Consider the following 18949-nt stretch of genomic DNA (forward strand, 5'->3'; position numbering starts at 1 on the left):
CAACTCTATAGTGATGATTATTATCAGAATATATAGCAATTATTTTAACACTTATTTTAACAAAAATAAAATCACTTACCCTACCTTTAAAAGAAAACCAGTGGAATACTTCAAAACCATAGTCTCAAACCTCTCAATGGCCAGCAGACAGTAATGAGACAATCCCCTAATTATGGTGAGCTAGCTTTGAAAGCCTCGAGTATAAGATCTATGCTAACAAAAATATGTATTCTAATAATTTGACCACTTATGTTCTGAACAGGCTGGTGAATAGGCTGGAATTCTGCCAATCATGTTGCCTGTGTTGCTTTTAGGGATAATAAGTAAGTACATTATTGACTGTTCTGGAAAAGTAAACTACTGTTATTGGTGTGTATTTTCTTTTCATTTATTCATTTATTTCTTTACTTTGCAGGTATGGTGGCCTCTGGTAAGTTGAAATCTATTCCAGCAGAACTATGCACAGGATAACATGGATAAAATATTAAATGTATTAAGACATATACATCAAGGGAATCAAACAGTAACATTAAAAAAAAAATTATGGAAAGGCATTTCGATAAGATAGCTAGATAGATAAAAATAGAGGTATTTTGTGTGTGTGTGTGTGTGTGTGTGTGTGTGTGTGTGTGTGTGTGTGTGTGTGTGTGTGTGTGTGTGTGTGTGTGTGTGTGTGTGTGTGTGTGTGTGTGTGTGTGTGTGTGTGCAACCTGTCACCAATAAAAGTGGCAAATAGTATAAAAACATAGGTAATGTATGTGGTATAATGTGCAATCTATCACCAGTAAAAAGGGCATATACTGTGGTAGGTGTACCACGTATCAAATGTTATGGATCATTATACATACAGGCATGTGTAGTATATTGGTATATACAGTATAGTGGTATTGTTAGGTAGTAATTAAGTATAAATGTAAATATAAATATAGGGGCAGGTTTAATGTACATTCTACACCAACCAACAACTCAAGCTTGATGAGCTCCTCAGGCAGGTCATTCCAGAACCGAGGAGCCCTGACATCCAAGTCTAATGAATGGTTAATGGTCTTGAGCCTCGTCTACGGAACAACCAGCAGGCTACTGCCTGCAGGCTGGATTAACTACTTAAGTAGTACTTAAGTAGTACTTATTAACTACTCTTAAGTAGTTAATAACGTAAAAGTGTAAGGGGGGGCTCACCTACAGTACTAGAGTTATGAAGGTCATTAGGTGCCTTATAAGTGTGTGAAAGTGGTTGGTTGGCCTGCCCCTATATTTAGGGCGTGTACTGGATTTGGTTCCAGTACACGCTCAGAGTTAAATTACTCTGTGAACCAATGCCAATACTTTATATACCAATATATTACACATGCCTGTATGTATACTGATCCATATCACAGTTGATACTCGGTATATACATACTTACAGTAGTACAGTTATCAAAAAGTAATCAGTAGTATCCTAAAACAGACAGGCAACAATGTTTAGTTGTAGGAGCACTATGTTATCTTTTCCTTGTTATAGCAGTTCAAAGTTAAATATGATGGGTACAAACACTGCAAAGAGCCATGTTCAATATTCACGCCTGGGAAGCTGGCAAGTGATCATGTACTTGTCACTGCACTAACCCCTGCTGATTGCTTGGGGATCTGGGGTAGATAGTGTGAACCTAAGTATGTGCATGGTTCTCCCCAGTGAAACGTCTTGCTTGGTTAAAAAAATAAGACTTTAACTGTTTCAGTGGAGGCACGTGGTAGGCTACTCTGTCCCCAGGCCAACAGTGGGGGTTGACAGCAATAGGAACCGCAGCACACATGGGGAAGTTACTAAATTGGGGGTGAAATGGGCGGAAAACACTAAATTAAATACAAAATTGTCACCCTGACCCTTACAGTGTATATTTTTACTATTTTTACATTTATCATTACAAATACATTTCCCCCTTCCGAACGTTATGAGCAAGCAAGTTTGGTTTTGGATTTTGATCAGGCCTTTATCGAAATTTGGATATGAGGAAGCAAGTTTTGTTTTGATGAATTATTTTAACTGGTGTAACAAGATGTTTGTGGGACTGTAGCAACACATTCTCACAGATAGGGTATCAGACACAGGTGACTGCAATCTATTAGCCTGAGATTTAGCCATGAACAAGGAAAGAATCATGTTGATTTCCTCTGTAAATAAGAAATTAGGCATCCATGCAATATTGAGTAAGTTACAGTATAGATTTGTACAAAAACAGTAGTATCTACCGTATTAGCAATGGTATTATATAGCGCTTTTACAACTCAGCACTATACTAAACTTAGATATTTGTAATCAAGTTATTAGCCTAATTATGATATCACCTCATTTTTGTACACCCTAGTACCACTCTACCCTAGAAATGGAACCATACTCCAGGGAGTGGATGATGGGAGCTCTTCTGTCATTGCCCTACAAAGACCCTTTTTCTACTTTGGACAAAGATATCATCAGATATACGTACGTATACAATTTATGCAATTTGCAACATTATATTTTTTGTATGGGTCAAGAGTGACAGTATTATTATGTTTTCTTTGTGTATTCAATGATTACAGGTGATCAGCAAATAACTTCCTGTAGCCTACTAAAATTGGGTTGTAAAAATGTGTACATTATGTAAAAAAGGAAATAAAGCCATTAAATGCAGTGATTATGTGATTTGAATTATTGTAGTCAGTTCTAGTCAGTACACTGCACACACTTGTGTTAATTAAGTAAAATATTTCAGTTTTTAAAAGGATGTGTCTTTGATGTAAAAATAGCACAGCCACATCTGTCAAATATTAATTTTATTTGTAATGTTTGTTTTATCCACTAATTTGTTTTCAGGTTAACAGCAATGGACACCTTACCTTTAACGATCCTTTTCGCTCGTATAGACCTCGAAGGTTCCCGTATGGGGCGAGAGATCTAATTGCTCCATTCTGGACAGATTTGGACAACAGAGGAAATGGTGAAATCACACATCAGCAACACACCAGTGGCAGTATCCTTAATCAGGCTACACAAGATATTAATCAATACTTCCCAGGCCTGGGTTTCTCTGCCCGTTTGGTGTTTGTTGCGACATGGTATGAGGTGGCATACTATCCCAGATCAGGATCTGTAAGTATTTTATTATTATTATTATTATTATTATTATTATTACACTTATTATTATTATTATTATTATTATTATTATTATTATTATTATTATTATTATTATTATTATTATTACTATTATTAATTGCATGAAAGGTAAAATTCATACCCCTCCTGTATCAATCATGAAAATGTAGAAGAAACCAATCATAATTTGGGCAGATTTAATGGCAAGTATAAATTAATGACAAATGTATTTACTTAACAAAATATGACAGAAATAGTATTTATCTTTTCTTTTTTCAGCGCACAACATTCCAAGCAGTGTTGATCTCTGGAGATCAGAACTCATTTCTACTGATGAATTATGGAACTATAGCCAATACTTCTCGCAGTATACAGGTAGAACAATTACATTTTTATTTATTTATTTCTTTTTCCTTTTTTTAATTACTTTTCTGCTTTCACAGCTGCTGTCAGCAACACATGAGCGCCTAGTTCAGAACCTGTGTGCACATTAGTGATAATATTCACCTGTACAAAACTTCAACCAATTAAAATTTGTATGTGAATTCCCAGGCTGGCTACGACACGATCAACTCCACACACCATTTCACCATTCCTGGATCATCCTTTCACAACAACCACACTGACACCTTCTCAAATTTACGTTACGGCAGCAATGTCGGCGTCGCTGGTCGTTGGGCTTTTCGTGTTGACCAGGGATCCAGAGGCTGTACGTTTAATGGTAAGAGAATACACAAATACAATCACAGCCAAACTTCTGCCCAAATCTGAAAGCAACTTAATTACTTCCTGCCTTTTAATTTGAACGTTTTCTTTGCTTAGTTGTTAGCTTTTTAACTAGTTATTCTCTTAATAAAGTTGTTTCTTTTATTTGTTCTGTTTTGTAAAGCGACTTTGAATACCAAGAAAAGCGCTTTATTGATTTGATGTATTATTATCAGTATTATTATTATTATCATTATTATTGTTATTATAATTATAATTATAATTATAATTATTATTATTATTATTACTACTGAGTTGGCGTTCCAACACTGATGATTATATGTACAGTAATATACTGTAAATGTTAGTGAATGTGATGTAGGCTATGTATTCCACTTTAAATACATTAAGTGATTTAATCCTAGCTTTTAGACATCCATCTACCAAATGCAAGGTTGTCTGTTTAATGTTATGAAACCTGATTGACCTTATCCTGTCCTTTTGATTTGTTTTCAAGGTTCCCCTGTCCAGTTGGGTGACTCCTTCTGGAGTGACAACACTTGCCATCAGAGGTGCACCTGTACCTCAGCGGGCCTGCAGTGCCACAACCAACCCTGTTCCTTCTCCCAAATCTGCCGTCGTGACTCTTTCCAGTTCTCCTGCCAGACGGTACAGAGACGCACCTGTACCATCGCTGGCGATCCTCACTACTACACCTTTGATCGTCAAGTATTTCACTTCCAGGGCACCTGCACTTATGTCCTATCTGAGCAGTGTGGCCGTGATCTGCCATACTATCGTGTGGAGGGCAAGAATGAACACAGGGGCAGCACCCGGGTGTCTTGGACTCGACTAGTCAAAGTGTTTGTCTATGATGAAGTTATTGAGCTTGTCAAGGGCCACCGTGCTGAGGCAAAGGTTAGTCATTTTGTTACGATTTTTTTTGCTCGAAGAATTTGAAAAGCACATTTTCTGTTAAAAATCACTATATATTTTTTACCTGCAGGTGAATGGAAGCTATACTGCCACACCGTTCTCCCTCCATAACAACAGCGTCCAAGTCTACCAGTCAGGATTTTCCGTGGTTGTGAGCACTGATTTTGGCTTGCTGGTATCCTATGATGCCTACAGTTATGTCACGATCCAAGTGCCCTACGATTACCAGAATGCCACCTGTGGCCTTTGTGGGAACTTCAACAACCGCGCCCAGGATGACTTCCGGACCCGCCAAGGCCAGGTTGTGAGCTCCGATGTTGTTTTCGCTAATAGCTGGAAGGCGTCAGGGGATGACGATCCTGGTTGTGGACCCAGATGCGGAGGCCTGAACTGTGCTGCATGCACCTCGGCTCAGACAAATCTCTTCGGCAACAATGACCACTGCGGCATCCTCCAGAACCCATCCGGACCCTTCGCTAATTGCCATCAACAGATTCCCCCACAGACATATGTGGACAGTTGTGTGTATGATCTCTGTGTAGGAGGAGGGTACCAGCCTATCATGTGCCAGGGCCTCAGTGCTTATGCCAGACAGTGTGAACAGCATGGGATCCAGGTGAACACCTGGAGGCAACGCGGATTCTGTGGTATGTATGAACTACTTATTATGTCAACCACAACCACACAACAATGTTTTCCCTTGGGGCAACATGTCAATGATATGAATCTCAATAAATGATTGTCTTAATTTGTCTAGAAATCTCCTGCCCAGCCAACAGTCACTTTGAGCCACGCGGCACTGGGTGCCCTGCGACTTGCGTCAACCCCAATGCCACCGACAATTGCCCCATTCCTTCTCAAGAGAGCTGTATTTGCAACTCAGGACACGTCCTCAGTGCTGGGGTCTGTGTCCCTCTCGTTCAGTGTGGCTGCACATTTGAAGGCCGCTACTACAGTTCCGGACAAGCTATCATCCTGGACAATGACTGCGGGAGGAGCTGTCGCTGCAATCATGGCTCCATGACCTGCCGCTCTCACGGATGTAGTCCACTCGAGTCTTGCAGGGTGGAGGATGGAGAACGGGGGTGCAGACCTAACAGCTACGAAACATGCTGGGTGAAGGGACCACGGTCCTATCGCACATTTGATGGACTGACGTACGAGTATCCTGGAGCTTGTCGATTGACCCTCGCCAGGGTGATGGGATTGTCCCAGCACCCTCACTTCTCGGTGACAGCAGAGAAGGTCCCCAGAGGCCGAGATGGTTTCGAGCGCTTGTTGAAATTTGAGGCTGAGGGGACCCAGGTGTCTATTGACATAGGAGGTAGCAGCAGAGTACAGGTGAGCATTTCAGTTTTATTTAGAACATAATGACATATTCTGCTTTGTATTATTATATTTAGGGGCTTGTAAAGTCCTGAGTCCTTGCCTTAAGTAATGCCTGAATAAGTTATTCCCCCTGTGAATCCTTACACTCAACCTCTTATATTGTTTTTTGCTTAGGTTGATGGTCAGGTCATTGGACTTCCATTTACCACTGCGTCCAATCGAATCCGCATCTTCCACAGCAACGTTAACAGCATCATCATCCACACCTCTTTTGATGTGGTCATACAAGCAGACTGGCCTCACTTGGTGCGTGTCACCGCGCCCAGTGTCTACAACGGTTCACTCGGTGGACTCTGTGGTAACTACAACGGTCATCGCCATGATGACTTCCGTACACCCAATGGCATTCTGGTCAACAGCTCTCAGAGTTTTGGTGACAGTTGGCGGGACGGCTCCCTGTCAGCACACTGTGTGGAAAGCGACAGGCAGACTCGTGAGAATCCGAAAAACTCAACAAATTACAATTCCACTCAATACTGTGGTGTCATGACATTGACAAGTGGGCCATTCGCCGTATGCCAGGCCAGGGTGGACCCACGCGACCATGTAGAGGAGTGTGTGGAGGACATGAGGGAGGCCAGAGATCCGACTGTAGCTATGTGCGAGGCTCTGCGTGATTATGCACTGCTGTGCCAACAAACTGGCATCACCTTAGGGGACTGGAGGAACACCACAGGCTGTGGTAAGAACATTGTTCTTGCCCTTTCAACTACATTGTTCATCTGATATTGATCATGTTCATGACTTATGTGCTTTTCTCTTTTTCCAGTGCAAACATGTCCATCTAACAGCCACTATGAACTGTGTGGAACCTCCTGCCCTTCCTCCTGCCCCAGTCTGTCCTTCCCCTTTTACTGTGCCACCGTGTGCCAGGAAGGGTGCCAGTGTGATGATGGCTTTCTCCTCAGTGGTAACCAGTGTGTGCCAACCATCGGCTGTGGATGCCAGCATGAGGGCCGCTATCGGCAAGCCGGTGAGAGCTTCTGGGCTGGAGAGGAGTGTCAGAGCTACTGTAGCTGTAACGGCCGCACCGGCGCGGTCCACTGTATGCCCAGAACCTGCGCTCCCCAGGAATCCTGCCGGGTGACAGACGGTGACTATGGCTGCCACCCAAGTCCCCATGGCACCTGTTCTGCCTCTGGGGACCCTCACTACCTCACCTTTGATGGCAAAGCGTTTGACTTCCAGGGAACCTGCCGCTACGTTCTGGCGACCGTGTGCAATGACACCAGTCTGCACCAGTTTCAAGTAGATGCCAAGAATGAGGCCTGGCGAGGATCCCGTGTTTCCATCACGGCTGAAGTGTTTGTCAGTGTGTGGGGCTACCAGGTGCACATGTCAAGGGGGAGACGTGGAGAGGTGCAGGTAAGTTGTGAGGAATTGCAATGTTTGTACCATTACAGAACTCATTAGAATTATTTTTATTATTATTATTATATTATTTTTCCAAAATGTTAATAATCAAAATGATTTCAACTTTCCTTTAAGGTGAATGGCGAGTCTAGAAACTTGCCCATTCTCTTGGATGGTGGTCGTGTGTCTATCTATCTAAGTGGACATCGCACATTTGTCGATACTGACTTTGGGCTCAGTGTCAGCTATGATGGGTCAACTTGGGTGTCCATCTCTGTACCCTCAAACTATAGGTATGTTTCACGTATATTTTTGCTGTTAATTAAATGTCTTGCTCTATATGTTTAAACAATAACAATTCAAGTCTGTAAAAGTATTTAGCAAACATTAGCAACAGACAACGAAACAACACAAACCTACATAAATCCCCAGTTTTATGGGAGCAGCGACAGCTCCGGTCGCTGTGTTCCTCACCTCACCTCACCTCACCTCACCTCACCTGCACCGTATGCTCTGCCCTGATAAGAGAGCTGATAGGTGCGGAAGAGAAGTAGAGACAATCTGCTGCTAGTCTCTTGCAGCTTGTTTGTTAGCAACCTATTCATTTTAGCCAATAAATAGGTCATGTAGTTGCTCAATATTTAGTCATTTCACATCTCCTGCTGCTAGTTGAAATCTTTCTTTTCATTATTCGCTGCACACGTTGACACACCATGACACGCTGTCACTCAAAACTATAATAATAATAATATAGTTTTGTCTGGTATCACACTTTGTTGCCACTTTCAATGTCTGCAAGACAAAGTACAGTAGATCTTTCTACTGATTAAAACCATTTGTTTTCACTCATTTCAAAAACAGTGGCAAAACATGCGGACTGTGTGGGAACTTCAACGGGAACCGGAATGACGAGTTCCTCACGGCCGACGGAGTTGTGGCCTCGTCTGCCACTCAGTTTGGTAATGCCTGGAAGGTGCCCAGCAACTACACCTGCAGTGAAGGGTGCGGCGCGTCCTGCCCGCGCTGTCCCAACGAGGCGCCCTTTAGGGCCCAATGTGAGGTGATCCAAGCCTCTGAGGGCCCCCTCAGTTTCTGCCACGGCGAGGAGGACCCGACGCCTTACTTCAATGACTGTGTGTTTGATGTGTGCATTACGGGGAACAGAGACCAAGATGTGCTGTGCAGAGCTATCCAGACTTACGTCAGCGCCTGTCAGTCTGCCAATGTTAGAATCTACCCTTGGAGGCAGAACACTACCTGCAGTAAGTTAAACCGTTAAGACCTGAGGCCGATTCTACAAATCCCTCCTCGAAGGGAAGTGCTCAGGGGCGTATGCTCTTTGGGGCCAACGAGGCCATGGCCCGGTCTGTAAAACCGTGCTCCCCCAGGGGGAAAAAAATCCAAAATATCAACATAACAACATTAGCAGCTTCTCACCCTATTCTGTTGTAGCCAACCACAGAAAGTCGCCTTTGTTTTCAAATCGGGCTTATTTGCATTCGGCCGAATTGTTAATAAGTGGTCATTAAAAACCGGTTTCTCCGTCAAACCGGTTATCTTGCCAGGTAAACAGTTTAAAGAGGGGCCAGAAAAAGAATTGCTCCACATTTCATTATTGTTGTGACTTAAGAATCTGGCCCGGTCAACGTTAGAACCCACCATACGCTACTGTAAGTGCTGTGAGATTGTATATCTGCTATTTCTGAATAGCCAACGCTAAAATCTAAAATGACAAAGATGCTTTCCCGCTTTTAATGGGTTAACAAGTTTACTCTGATCTGGTCAAAATGTTTGTAAAATATTGTTCTTGGCTCTGTACGTATCAGTATATCAGTGCAAATGCAGTCAAGGATTATTAAGATGCCATCAGACGGAAGAATAAACTAACCTTCTTTACTGGAAGTCCTTAATCAGCCACGCCTACTTTAGAATATCAGTACAAATGCTGACAGACAGGTTTTTTAACAAGCCTTCTTTACTGGAAGTATTGTATCAGCCAAGCCTACTTTATAGTATATAGATACTGTAGCTAGATACCTGAAAATTTGTCGCCCAGAGGCAGCACAGCAGTTAAGAGTTACAGAGTTACAGGAAAAGAGGTTAAGAGAGGTAAAGAGAAAGAAAGCACTGTTGTATACACAACAATACAAGGCAAGAACAAGAAAACAAGAAGCAGAACAGAACGACAGTATAGTACAGTATATACACTGATAAAGTGTCCATTACAGTCAGTGCAATGCTTTTCCAGCACTATGCAGGAAAGCAACAATACTAGGTTACAGTGTCTCATCGTATCCCGTCCCACAGTCAGTGCAATGCCAATCAGAAAAAGTGTCCATTTCAATCAGTGCAACGCAAAAGAAAGTGACCGTGTTTACAGTGGAGAAAAAAGTACAATAACCATATCCTAAGAATGTCATTAGAGGTCAGAGACCTTGTCACATCTAATATTCCAAGTTTTGTTACGATAAACCTGGCAGAGCGACCATCGTGTGTCTCGTTGTAAATCCTCGAAGCAACTGGCAACTGTCTCATACAGTTCCACCCCGGGGAGGTGAATTTCTTATTTCCTCTCTTGCTCAGGTGCTCCACTATATCTAGGTGGAGGGGGTGGGAGGGATTCTCCATGATGGCATCCAGCTTCCTCGTTGTACGCACCTTAGCCAACTCCTCCACCCCCTCTCCGCCTTCCTCACCTGCCCGTTTAGGAAGGCGGGCTATATCAGTATATCAGCACAAATGCAGTCAGACAAGGCTTATTAAGATGCTATCAGACATGAGAATAAACAAGCCTTCATTACTGGAAGTACTTTATCAGCCAAGCCTACTTTATAGTATATCAGTACAAAATCTGCAAATGGAGTCAGACAAGGCTTATTTGAGATACCTTCAGACAGAAAAATAAACAAGCCTTCGTTACTGGAAGTACTTTATCAGCCAAGCCTACTTTATAGGAAGTAGGAAACATGCCTACTCAACAGTATGAACTAAACCGTCCTTCTCCCTCGCAGGGCTTGATTGTCCAGCAAACAGCCATTATGAGCTTTGTGGCACAGACTGCGGGCACACATGTGCCAGCAGCATTGATGCTAGCTGCGAGCAAGTGTGCTCCGAGGGCTGTTTCTGTGATGAGGGTTATCTCAGGAGTGGAGGCCAGTGTGTCCCTGTGGAACGCTGTGGCTGCCAGTACGACGGATTCTACTTTGGGGTAAGTTGCATTCCATTAAGTTCCTCATATTTTCTTTTCACTATGTCCACTTAAAGCTCCACTTCATAACTTTTTGATAACTATTATGTCCCATACAAATGAAAAGTTGCATTTTTAAGCAACAAATCCCACCTTCCCTGACTGTGTAGTCTCAGGGGTTTCACTGCTAGAGGCTTTACTGTCTTATTTGGTAGGGTATGACATACACACTTTAACCATGGCATACTGAAAAACAACAATAATATGAAAGCTCAGATTGAAATATTAACAGCAGGCATTAATGTGATTTGACCAGGATGATCCACACACATTTCTGAGTGCAGTGTGCTTCTCTCTTTCCCTTTAACATGTTGCAGGCTGGGGAGTCTTTCTGGACACCCGGTTGCTCCCAGCGATGTGAATGCTTTGCCCCGAATGATCTGCGTTGCTCTGCTGTGTCCTGCGCCCCCACGCAAGAGTGCACTATCAAAAACGGCCAACTGGGCTGCTTTGATGCGTTGACCACCTGCACTGTGTGGGGGGACCCCCACTATGTCACCTTTGATGGTGCACTGGCTCATTTCCAGGGCACGTGCTCTTACATCATCAGTGAGAGTGTGAATCGCACTGGCACTGAAACTGGGTTCAGAGTGGTCGCGACTAACAATCACCGTGGCAGCAATCGCGTGTCATTTGTGTCAGCAGTGGACATATACCTGTCAAATCAACAAGAGACAGCCTATATCAGGATTGGAGCCAACAGGATAGTGAAGGTAAATTCATTGCTAAAGGGAAACTCAACCATATGCCACTTTAGTGACTTTCTTTTTGCTACCAAAGTGTAAAAGTAATCTAAAGGACTAGACTGAGCTTGGGACACAGCCACACAGCTGCTAGTTATTGTATTAACATACTCTACCGTACAGATTGGTTCATTGGTTCATTAAAATTACTAATTAATAAATAACAGGATTGTAGCTTCAAAGAGTATTAATAGGGTATCTACATCTATTTGTGAGCACTTATATCAGTGTAAGCATAATTAGCTAAATATTCATTATCAATGTGTCTCTCTCTTATATTCCAGGTTAACAACACTGATGTATCTCTTCCTGCCACTGCTGGTAGTCTAGCTCAGGTGGAAAGTGCTGGATCTTATGTAGTGGTCAACACCCGCGATGTGATCGTCCAGTTTGATGGCCGTAGTACTCTGTTGGTCAGAGTGGGTCAGAACCACCGCAACAGAGTTGTTGGCATGTGTGGTAACTTCAACGGTGACCCTGCAGATGACAAAGCCTTGCCCGACGGCACAGTGGCACAGACTGACAACGGTTTTGGTGATGGCTGGAAGTCTCCAACAAGCCGTTCTGGGTGAGCCAGTGTATCAACTGATATTTTCTGTCAACACATTGCATCACGTAGAACGATGTGAGACTGTGAGACACAGCGTTAGACTGTGTTTGAGAGTCCCCAAAAAAGAAAGAAAACAAAAGTAAAAGTAAAAAGCAACACTTTAGACAGCAGACGTATAAAAGCTAATTCATCACACAACAGCGTCGATTACAAAAAGTGCTGATCTTCCAATTAAAACGTGACATATCGCGGTACTTTTGGACAAGCGACACGGCTGTAGGATGAAATATAGATTAGGCTTAACCTGAGCCTCTCCATATCCTTACTAGATGTGGGGCCACAGATGACCGTAGCGGTGGCGGCGTAGAGAACTGTCGCTTCAATGAGGAGTACTCACGGCTGTGTAGCATCATCACCAACACAACTGGCCCGTTCAGCACCTGCCACCTGCACTCTGACCCTCAGCCATTCTTCACTTCCTGTGTCTATGACCTCTGCCTCTACACGCCGGCCAATGGCATGCTGTGTAGCGCTGTCTCGTCCTATGAGACAACCTGTGCAGTCTTGGGGCTGGAAATCCCTCAGTGGCGTGCTGATTTGCAGTGTGGTACGTAGACACTGCTTTGACAAATTGCCAAGATAACACAAAGAAAGATTAATGGTTTGGGGAAAAAAACTCTTGTCCCAGATTGGACTGTAAAGGTATTTTCCACTTTTTCTTACCCTGTCTTGTTTATTTTATGTCTCCATGTCTCCAGCGGAGACAGACCCCTGTGAGGAGCTGGGCTGTGTCGAGCATGAGTGGTGTGGGGAGAAGGGTGGCGTCTACGGCTGCTTCTGTGATGAGAACCACCATCGCCGCAACAACGAGAGCTACGGTACGGTACAGGTCACAATGAACAACCATGATGAAACCGTCTTTCAACATATGATAGGTTAACAGTGCTGTATGGATTGTCTGTTAATTACATGAATGCAGTTGTTCTGACAGTGGTTGTACTGCATGCCAAGTCAGCCCATCAGGGCTCTGAGACTTGGGAACAATCTACTTGGGGAGTAGAGGTTTAGGAGTCTGAAACACTCAAGTATGACATTTTATTAATGACATGATGGGGTCTGAATGCAGTAGAGTGTAGAGTCCTTATTAATCCTCAACAGGAGATTCTTGCATTTATTTTGGACGTGTGCAGTGGTGGAAGAAGTACTCAGAATTCTTACTTACTGTAAGTTAAAGCAGCAATACTACAATATAAAAATTGCCTTGAAAGATTGTCAGAGGAAGGTAGAGATGTGTGCTCTACACACCTTTCTAGTTGTAGCAGTTGTTTTTGTTTGTATTATTACATTATAAAATATAATATATATTTTGATCTCTCTCCCCGTACGTAGATTCATTTGTCTCCTGTGCCAGTAGTGCTGGCAACATGTCCCTGTCCCGCTGCCAGCTGTTTGAAGCTGGCTTCCATCCTGAGGTCCTCCACCTCAAGGACTCATCCTGCAATGGGACTCTCCAGGACGGAAGGCTGGTGTTCCACTTCGATAACAATGCCGAGCAGTGTGGGACAGTTCTCACGGTAAAAAGGCCCAAAGTCTAGAATGTTGTAGTTACAGTACTTTTATCAGCGCACTAGGTCAGGGGTCATCACCATGCCAGCTTGTGATGGACATTTCCATCAGTATTTTATTCTTACCACGGACATGCAAAACAAGTGATCAATAATATTACCAGAAACACATACATAGGCCTAGCCCAAATGTATACAGTACTATGGACTCTTGATGTGCCATAGTGTCTACTCTATTCCACGGCGCTACACATTTTAAAACGAGCCACTTAGATTTGTTTTGGGAAACAAAGCTACAAGCTCACAACACATCACGGCATGTTGTGAGCTTGTAGATCAGCAATTCTATTGTCTTTTTAGCCTAAAATGGCATGCCCAAAATTGGGATGTCAGACTTAAAGTGATTAGCTATACTTTAGAAAACCTGAGACTGGGAAGTTATGCACTGTACTGGCAGGGCAGTCCTGAGACAGGCATTAAATGTGGCATGGTCCAAGTATATTCCATGTTTGGGATTTCAATTTGCGTCTTATCAGTACATACAGTGCTTCCATCTTACATTGTAGGAGCAAAAGGGCCACTTAGTTGCAAAGGTGAATGGGTGCGTATTATACTTCATATGGTTATTACAGTATATAGACAGATGGCTTTTCAGAGGACAGTGTTACTTGAGGAGAGGAGGTGACAGGAAGATCTACCAGCTAAACTAGTTTTATAGTTTGTCGATGTATAGCTTCAATGGTTGTGGTTTCCATACGGTGAACATACTCAAAAATTTTGAGAAAGTATGCAGATGGAACAATAGAAAACGGTATGTACATGATGAGTGGTCCATGAAGGGCATGGCAGGATTTAAAGGAATTGCAGTGTCACAATAGTTTGATGCAAAGGTGCCTAACTTTGATAAGAGGCGAGGGGAGGTCTGGTGGTGAGGCTGTGGATCAAGGGTTTCCATGGATTATGCTTGTTGAGTGTTATTATAATTGAGTTGTTATTGTTATTATTAAACAGTTTCTCTCAACTGACGAAAATTAGCTTTACTTACCTTCTTTGCCTTGGTAGCAAATAGCTCCTTCTGAACAGATGACATGCCATGTTTTTGCTCTTTTCCGCTGTGGTCATACCGTTGACTTGACTCACATACTGTACGACATACGTGGTACAGTAGCCTACAGGTATCACGTACAATACTACAAATCTCCTGCAACATATTAATGAGCATGTCATCCCGACACTTTATGAGTCACTAAAATTATTCAAACACATTTTTGAAGATTAGATTGTGGATATAAAAAAAAGTGACGCAATTATAGACAATATTTTTCCTAAAAAAAGAAAAAAAGTACCACGGACATAGACAAGTCTAGCCACGGACATGTTTGTCCATGTACGGACATGTTGATGACCCCTGCACTAGGTACCTGTCTAGGATAGGATTCATGCTATATAAAGTGTATAGTTTTTACTTAGTACATTGGCTCGAGTTCAAGGCTTTAAGGAAATTCAAATGTATTCAGCATTTGATGAACACATTAAATTAACCTAAAAAAAAAACAACCCCGCCAGCTTATACTTTTAATCTTAATGCTAATTTATGCTTCATCACATGACCCTTTCGTTTTAAGTATAAATTTGCATCCCTAATACACGTTTGTCATTTCCCCTGACAGAGCAATGGGTCCTACTTCATGTACAAGAATGTCATCCAGGGTGAGGTGGACCCCCATGACACGATCATCAGTCGTCAGAGGAACATCCACCTGCCTTTCAGCTGCGAGTACCCTCTGACCCAGTCTCTGTCTATGGCTGTCGGCATTAACCCCGTAGAGAGGTGAGAGCATTACCATCCCATTATCCATGACCCTTTCCACCACAACCCCCTTATTTCCCACAAATCCTCCCATTGGAAGGCACCAAGGTGTTTTGAGTTAGTCTGTTCTCTATACATGAATTACTCCTTGTGCCAGCTAACATCTCTGACTGTTGGCCTCAGCTTCATTGGGGTGTGAATGTGACATTTCCTGATATTTTTTAGTTTTGAATAGAAATACTGATGCATTTACCTTTTTTTGCAAGGGCTGATAGGCCTACTGATTAAACACAAGTGTTGTGTTGTGTCAAATTAGTCGGTTTTCAATATTTCCTTTTAACTTTGATCACCATATATAATTTTTTTGGTTGTTTTTTTCTGTAGCATTGTGTCCAGGAGACTTCCATCAGGGATGGGCCATTATCGTATGAGGATGATCGGATTCTTGGACGCCGGCTACCGTTACCCCTACACCGGCGACAGTAACATGGAAGTGGAAATAGACCAGAGGATGTACATCGAGGTGCGATCGGAGGGAGTGGACAGACAACAGATCGCCACTGTTCTGGACTCCTGCTGGGCCACGCCTGTGAACAGCGCCGACTATCCTGTCCGCTGGGATCTCCTTGTTAGAGAGTAAGTGATTTAAGAATTTTTGTTCAATTTTATTATGGTGCCAAACAGGGCAGGAATTTCAGGGAGGCCATGAAGGCCATGGCCGCCGTTGCCCCACAATGTGGCCTTCTACCCTTCAAATAATGATCTGCCCTGAGGCCGTGAGCAGTTTTCTCCTTCGTCTCTTTCCTGTAGTCTTCACAGACATGAACCATTCAGGACATGAACCGTTTGTGGTCAGAGAAGGACATATGCAACTGAACTAGGCCCTTGCAAGAGCGTAGATTCCCAAAAAAGTGACAAAAAGGATGATTAGAAATAATTACATCAAGGTCCTCTGCCAGCTGCAAAGAAAACTCAGACAGTCTATGTGACTTCTGAGACACCAATTACGTGACAAACAGAACACAAACTCACTTGCACTAATAATACACACGCTGTTTGGGCCAACAGTTACAGGACATAAGGTCATCAGACAGAGTACAGAATTACCGTTTCTATTTCACTGTCAAGATTCTGAATTCTTAACTCCTCCTCAGTTCTCATCCCCATCTTCAAACCAGTCCAGTGAGTGAGTATGAACTTCTGAACTCCTTTTCAGGAGCTTGTACAATATTTAATTCATACAAATTCTTTCTTAAACCTTAAATTAAATTATTTCAGTGGACTTAATATCAGTGTTTTATTTGATGGCCTTGCTGTCCTTGTATTTGGCCTTTGTGCCCTCAAAACATTTACAAGGCCAAAGGCGAAGTGGCCTTGCCCCTAAAAAGATGAAATTCCAGGCCTGGTGCCAAATCATAACAAGTTGTCTCATGACAAGTTACATATTACTGTAAAGCAGAAGCCTTGTTGGCAGGGGACCCACTGGTGGGCCGTGAGGGTATTGCAAGTGGCCCCCAAATAATTGGCAAAATACCAAGATTTTAATGATTGATAATTATATTTAAAAAAAACGATGTAAAAAAATTACATGGCATTCTTTCACCGATAAATGGGAGCTTAAAGTGTACCACGTTATTTATTGATCCAAACCGGAACACAGTCAATGAATTGATCATTAAAACAACATGCTCTGAAAACGCACGCAGCCCACCCATCAGGTTTCAAGATTTTCATCTAGAAAAGGTTGAGAATCACTGAACTTGAACTATAACAAGGCTCTGGGTGGGGCACGACCATCTGCCAGAGGATGTATTTCATAGTACCTGTTTATGAAGAGAAAGCAACAGTAGGGGGCAGCACATGATAAACCACAGAAGACAGCATTGCTCATTGTGGTTAAGCCTTCATACTATGACAATGATATGCTCAGGGCCTTAAAATGTGATAATATGTTTTCTTAAAGTATACTGTGTTAGTTTCATTGATCCAAGCCGGAACACAATCAATTAATTGATCGTTAAAATAAAATGCTCTGAAAACGCACACAGCCCACCCATCAGGTGGGTCACGGTGGGCCGCAAACACTTTCAAGATTTTCATCCAGAAAAGGTTGGGAATCACTGAACTAGGACAAGGCTCTGGGTGGGCGCGACCATCTGCCATAGTGCCATTTAATGTGATGAGTATTAACACTGTAACTGATCCCTTGCACCTCCTGCACAGTAAAATCATCAGTGTTATTTTAACTGTGAGTTTGTGTGTTTTAAAACAAACCATTACATTGTAATATAGTACAGATATCCCAAGGCAATTTATAACATCCTCAAACACTCGTCTTCTCTCTTTCAGTCCTACTAGTATTTAACTCCTTGATCTACCTGCTAGATTGTTTTGTAATAATTGCAACATTCTTCCCTGTGGTCCAGGTGTCCCAATGAAGAGGACACTACAGTAGAACTGGGCATGAATGGTGTCTCCGACGTGGCACGTTTCTCCTTCAGGATGTTCACCTTCAAAAACTACTCCACTATCTTCCTGCACTGCCAGATCCACTTGTGTCTGCTAGGCCAGCAGGACTGCACTGCTGTATGTATCCGTGTGTGTGTGTGTGTGTGTGTGTGTGTGTGTGTGTGTGTGTGTGTGTGTGTGTGTGTGTGTGTGTGTGTGTGTGTGTGTGTGTGTGCGTGCGTGCGTGCGTGCGTGCGTGTGTGTGTGTGTGTGTGTGTGTGTGTGTGTGTGTGTGTGTGTGTGTGCGCGAGACACAGTTTTGCAACAAATTATACATTTGTATAAGTGTCTATGAGCATCGGCTAAATGTTTCAAATATGAATGCTACTTTCCTGCAGCATTGCTACCCTGGCTACCACCAAAGACGACGCAGGGAGATGTCCTATGGCTATGACATTGCAGGTGTCTCACTGGGGCTGGGACCATTAACCTTCAAGCCGAGTGGAGGTACAGTTATCTTATCTTGATGACACTTCTCAGATATGACATACAGCAGTGTTGGGGTACATTTATTTTACTTTTCATGGTAAATTCACCCCAGAACCTTCCATACAGCACCATAAATGTATAAATCCCATACATCTAGTATTTACTGTAGAGATTTAATAGTATTTTGCTTTTTGCTTTTTCCAGGTGAACGGCTGGTGAGGTCTGTGTTAAGGAGTGGCACTCCCAGTCACTTTGCATCCCTGCTGATCCTGCTAGTCACTTTACTGACTGTTGCAACCCTGTCTTAAGAAGAGAATGCACACACGCATGCACGCAAACACACAGTTACTGATGTACTGTATGCTTAATATGAAGTACAAATATGATAAAATGAAGTACAGATATGATAAATTATTTTTTTAATCATTCCAATACGGTTATTTTCAAACCTGTTTTTAATTTGGGATAAAATGTGAAATGAAATTGTTGTATGATGATGATGATGTTGATGAAGGAAGTAAAAGTTGGGATTATTCTCTAATTGTTACATCATTTAAGTAGCTATGACTATTATGTACTTGTTTCATGAAGGAAAAGCAA

The 18949-nt window shown here is 42.6% G+C and overlaps 1 protein-coding gene across 2 annotated transcripts; it reads left to right on the forward strand.

Moving 5' to 3' along the window:
- Nucleotides 1-262: 262 nt before the first annotated feature.
- LOC308104004 (alpha-tectorin-like) lies at nucleotides 263-18690 on the forward strand. 2 transcript variants are annotated; one of them, XM_080454250.1, is made up of 24 exons: nucleotides 263-323; nucleotides 416-430; nucleotides 2348-2463; nucleotides 2836-3111; nucleotides 3394-3489; nucleotides 3667-3835; nucleotides 4337-4737; nucleotides 4826-5402; nucleotides 5513-6096; nucleotides 6259-6826; nucleotides 6914-7509; nucleotides 7633-7790; nucleotides 8359-8759; nucleotides 10509-10705; nucleotides 11062-11457; nucleotides 11772-12055; nucleotides 12367-12644; nucleotides 12796-12915; nucleotides 13427-13611; nucleotides 15273-15433; nucleotides 15797-16048; nucleotides 17839-17998; nucleotides 18259-18367; nucleotides 18554-18690. In XM_080454250.1, the coding sequence occupies exons 1-24, from the start codon at nucleotides 293-295 to the stop codon at nucleotides 18655-18657; spliced, it is 6234 nt and encodes a 2077-aa protein (XP_080310376.1). In that variant the 5' UTR covers nucleotides 263-292; the 3' UTR covers nucleotides 18658-18690. The 2 variants fall into 2 exon arrangements, with proteins under 2 accessions (XP_080310376.1, XP_080310377.1); XM_080454251.1 differs by lacking the exon at nucleotides 416-430.
- Nucleotides 18691-18949: the final 259 nt, after the last annotated feature.

Source organism: Gymnoscopelus braueri, assembly GCF_963280865.1.
Source record: "Gymnoscopelus braueri genome assembly, chromosome: 17".
Classification (NCBI taxonomy): Eukaryota; Metazoa; Chordata; class Actinopteri; order Myctophiformes; family Myctophidae; genus Gymnoscopelus; species Gymnoscopelus braueri.

Bases quoted from the DNA above. Each gene is read 5' to 3' on its own strand.
- LOC308104004 (XM_080454250.1), top strand. From the start codon at position 293: ATGTTGCCTGTGTTGCTTTTAGGGATAATAA. The intron at 3,490-3,666 runs GTAGAACAATTA...GTGAATTCCCAG, and splicing joins ATACTTCTCGCAGTATACAG to GCTGGCTACGACACGATCAA. The intron at 12,916-13,426 runs GTACGGTACAGG...CCCCGTACGTAG, and splicing joins CCGCAACAACGAGAGCTACG to ATTCATTTGTCTCCTGTGCC.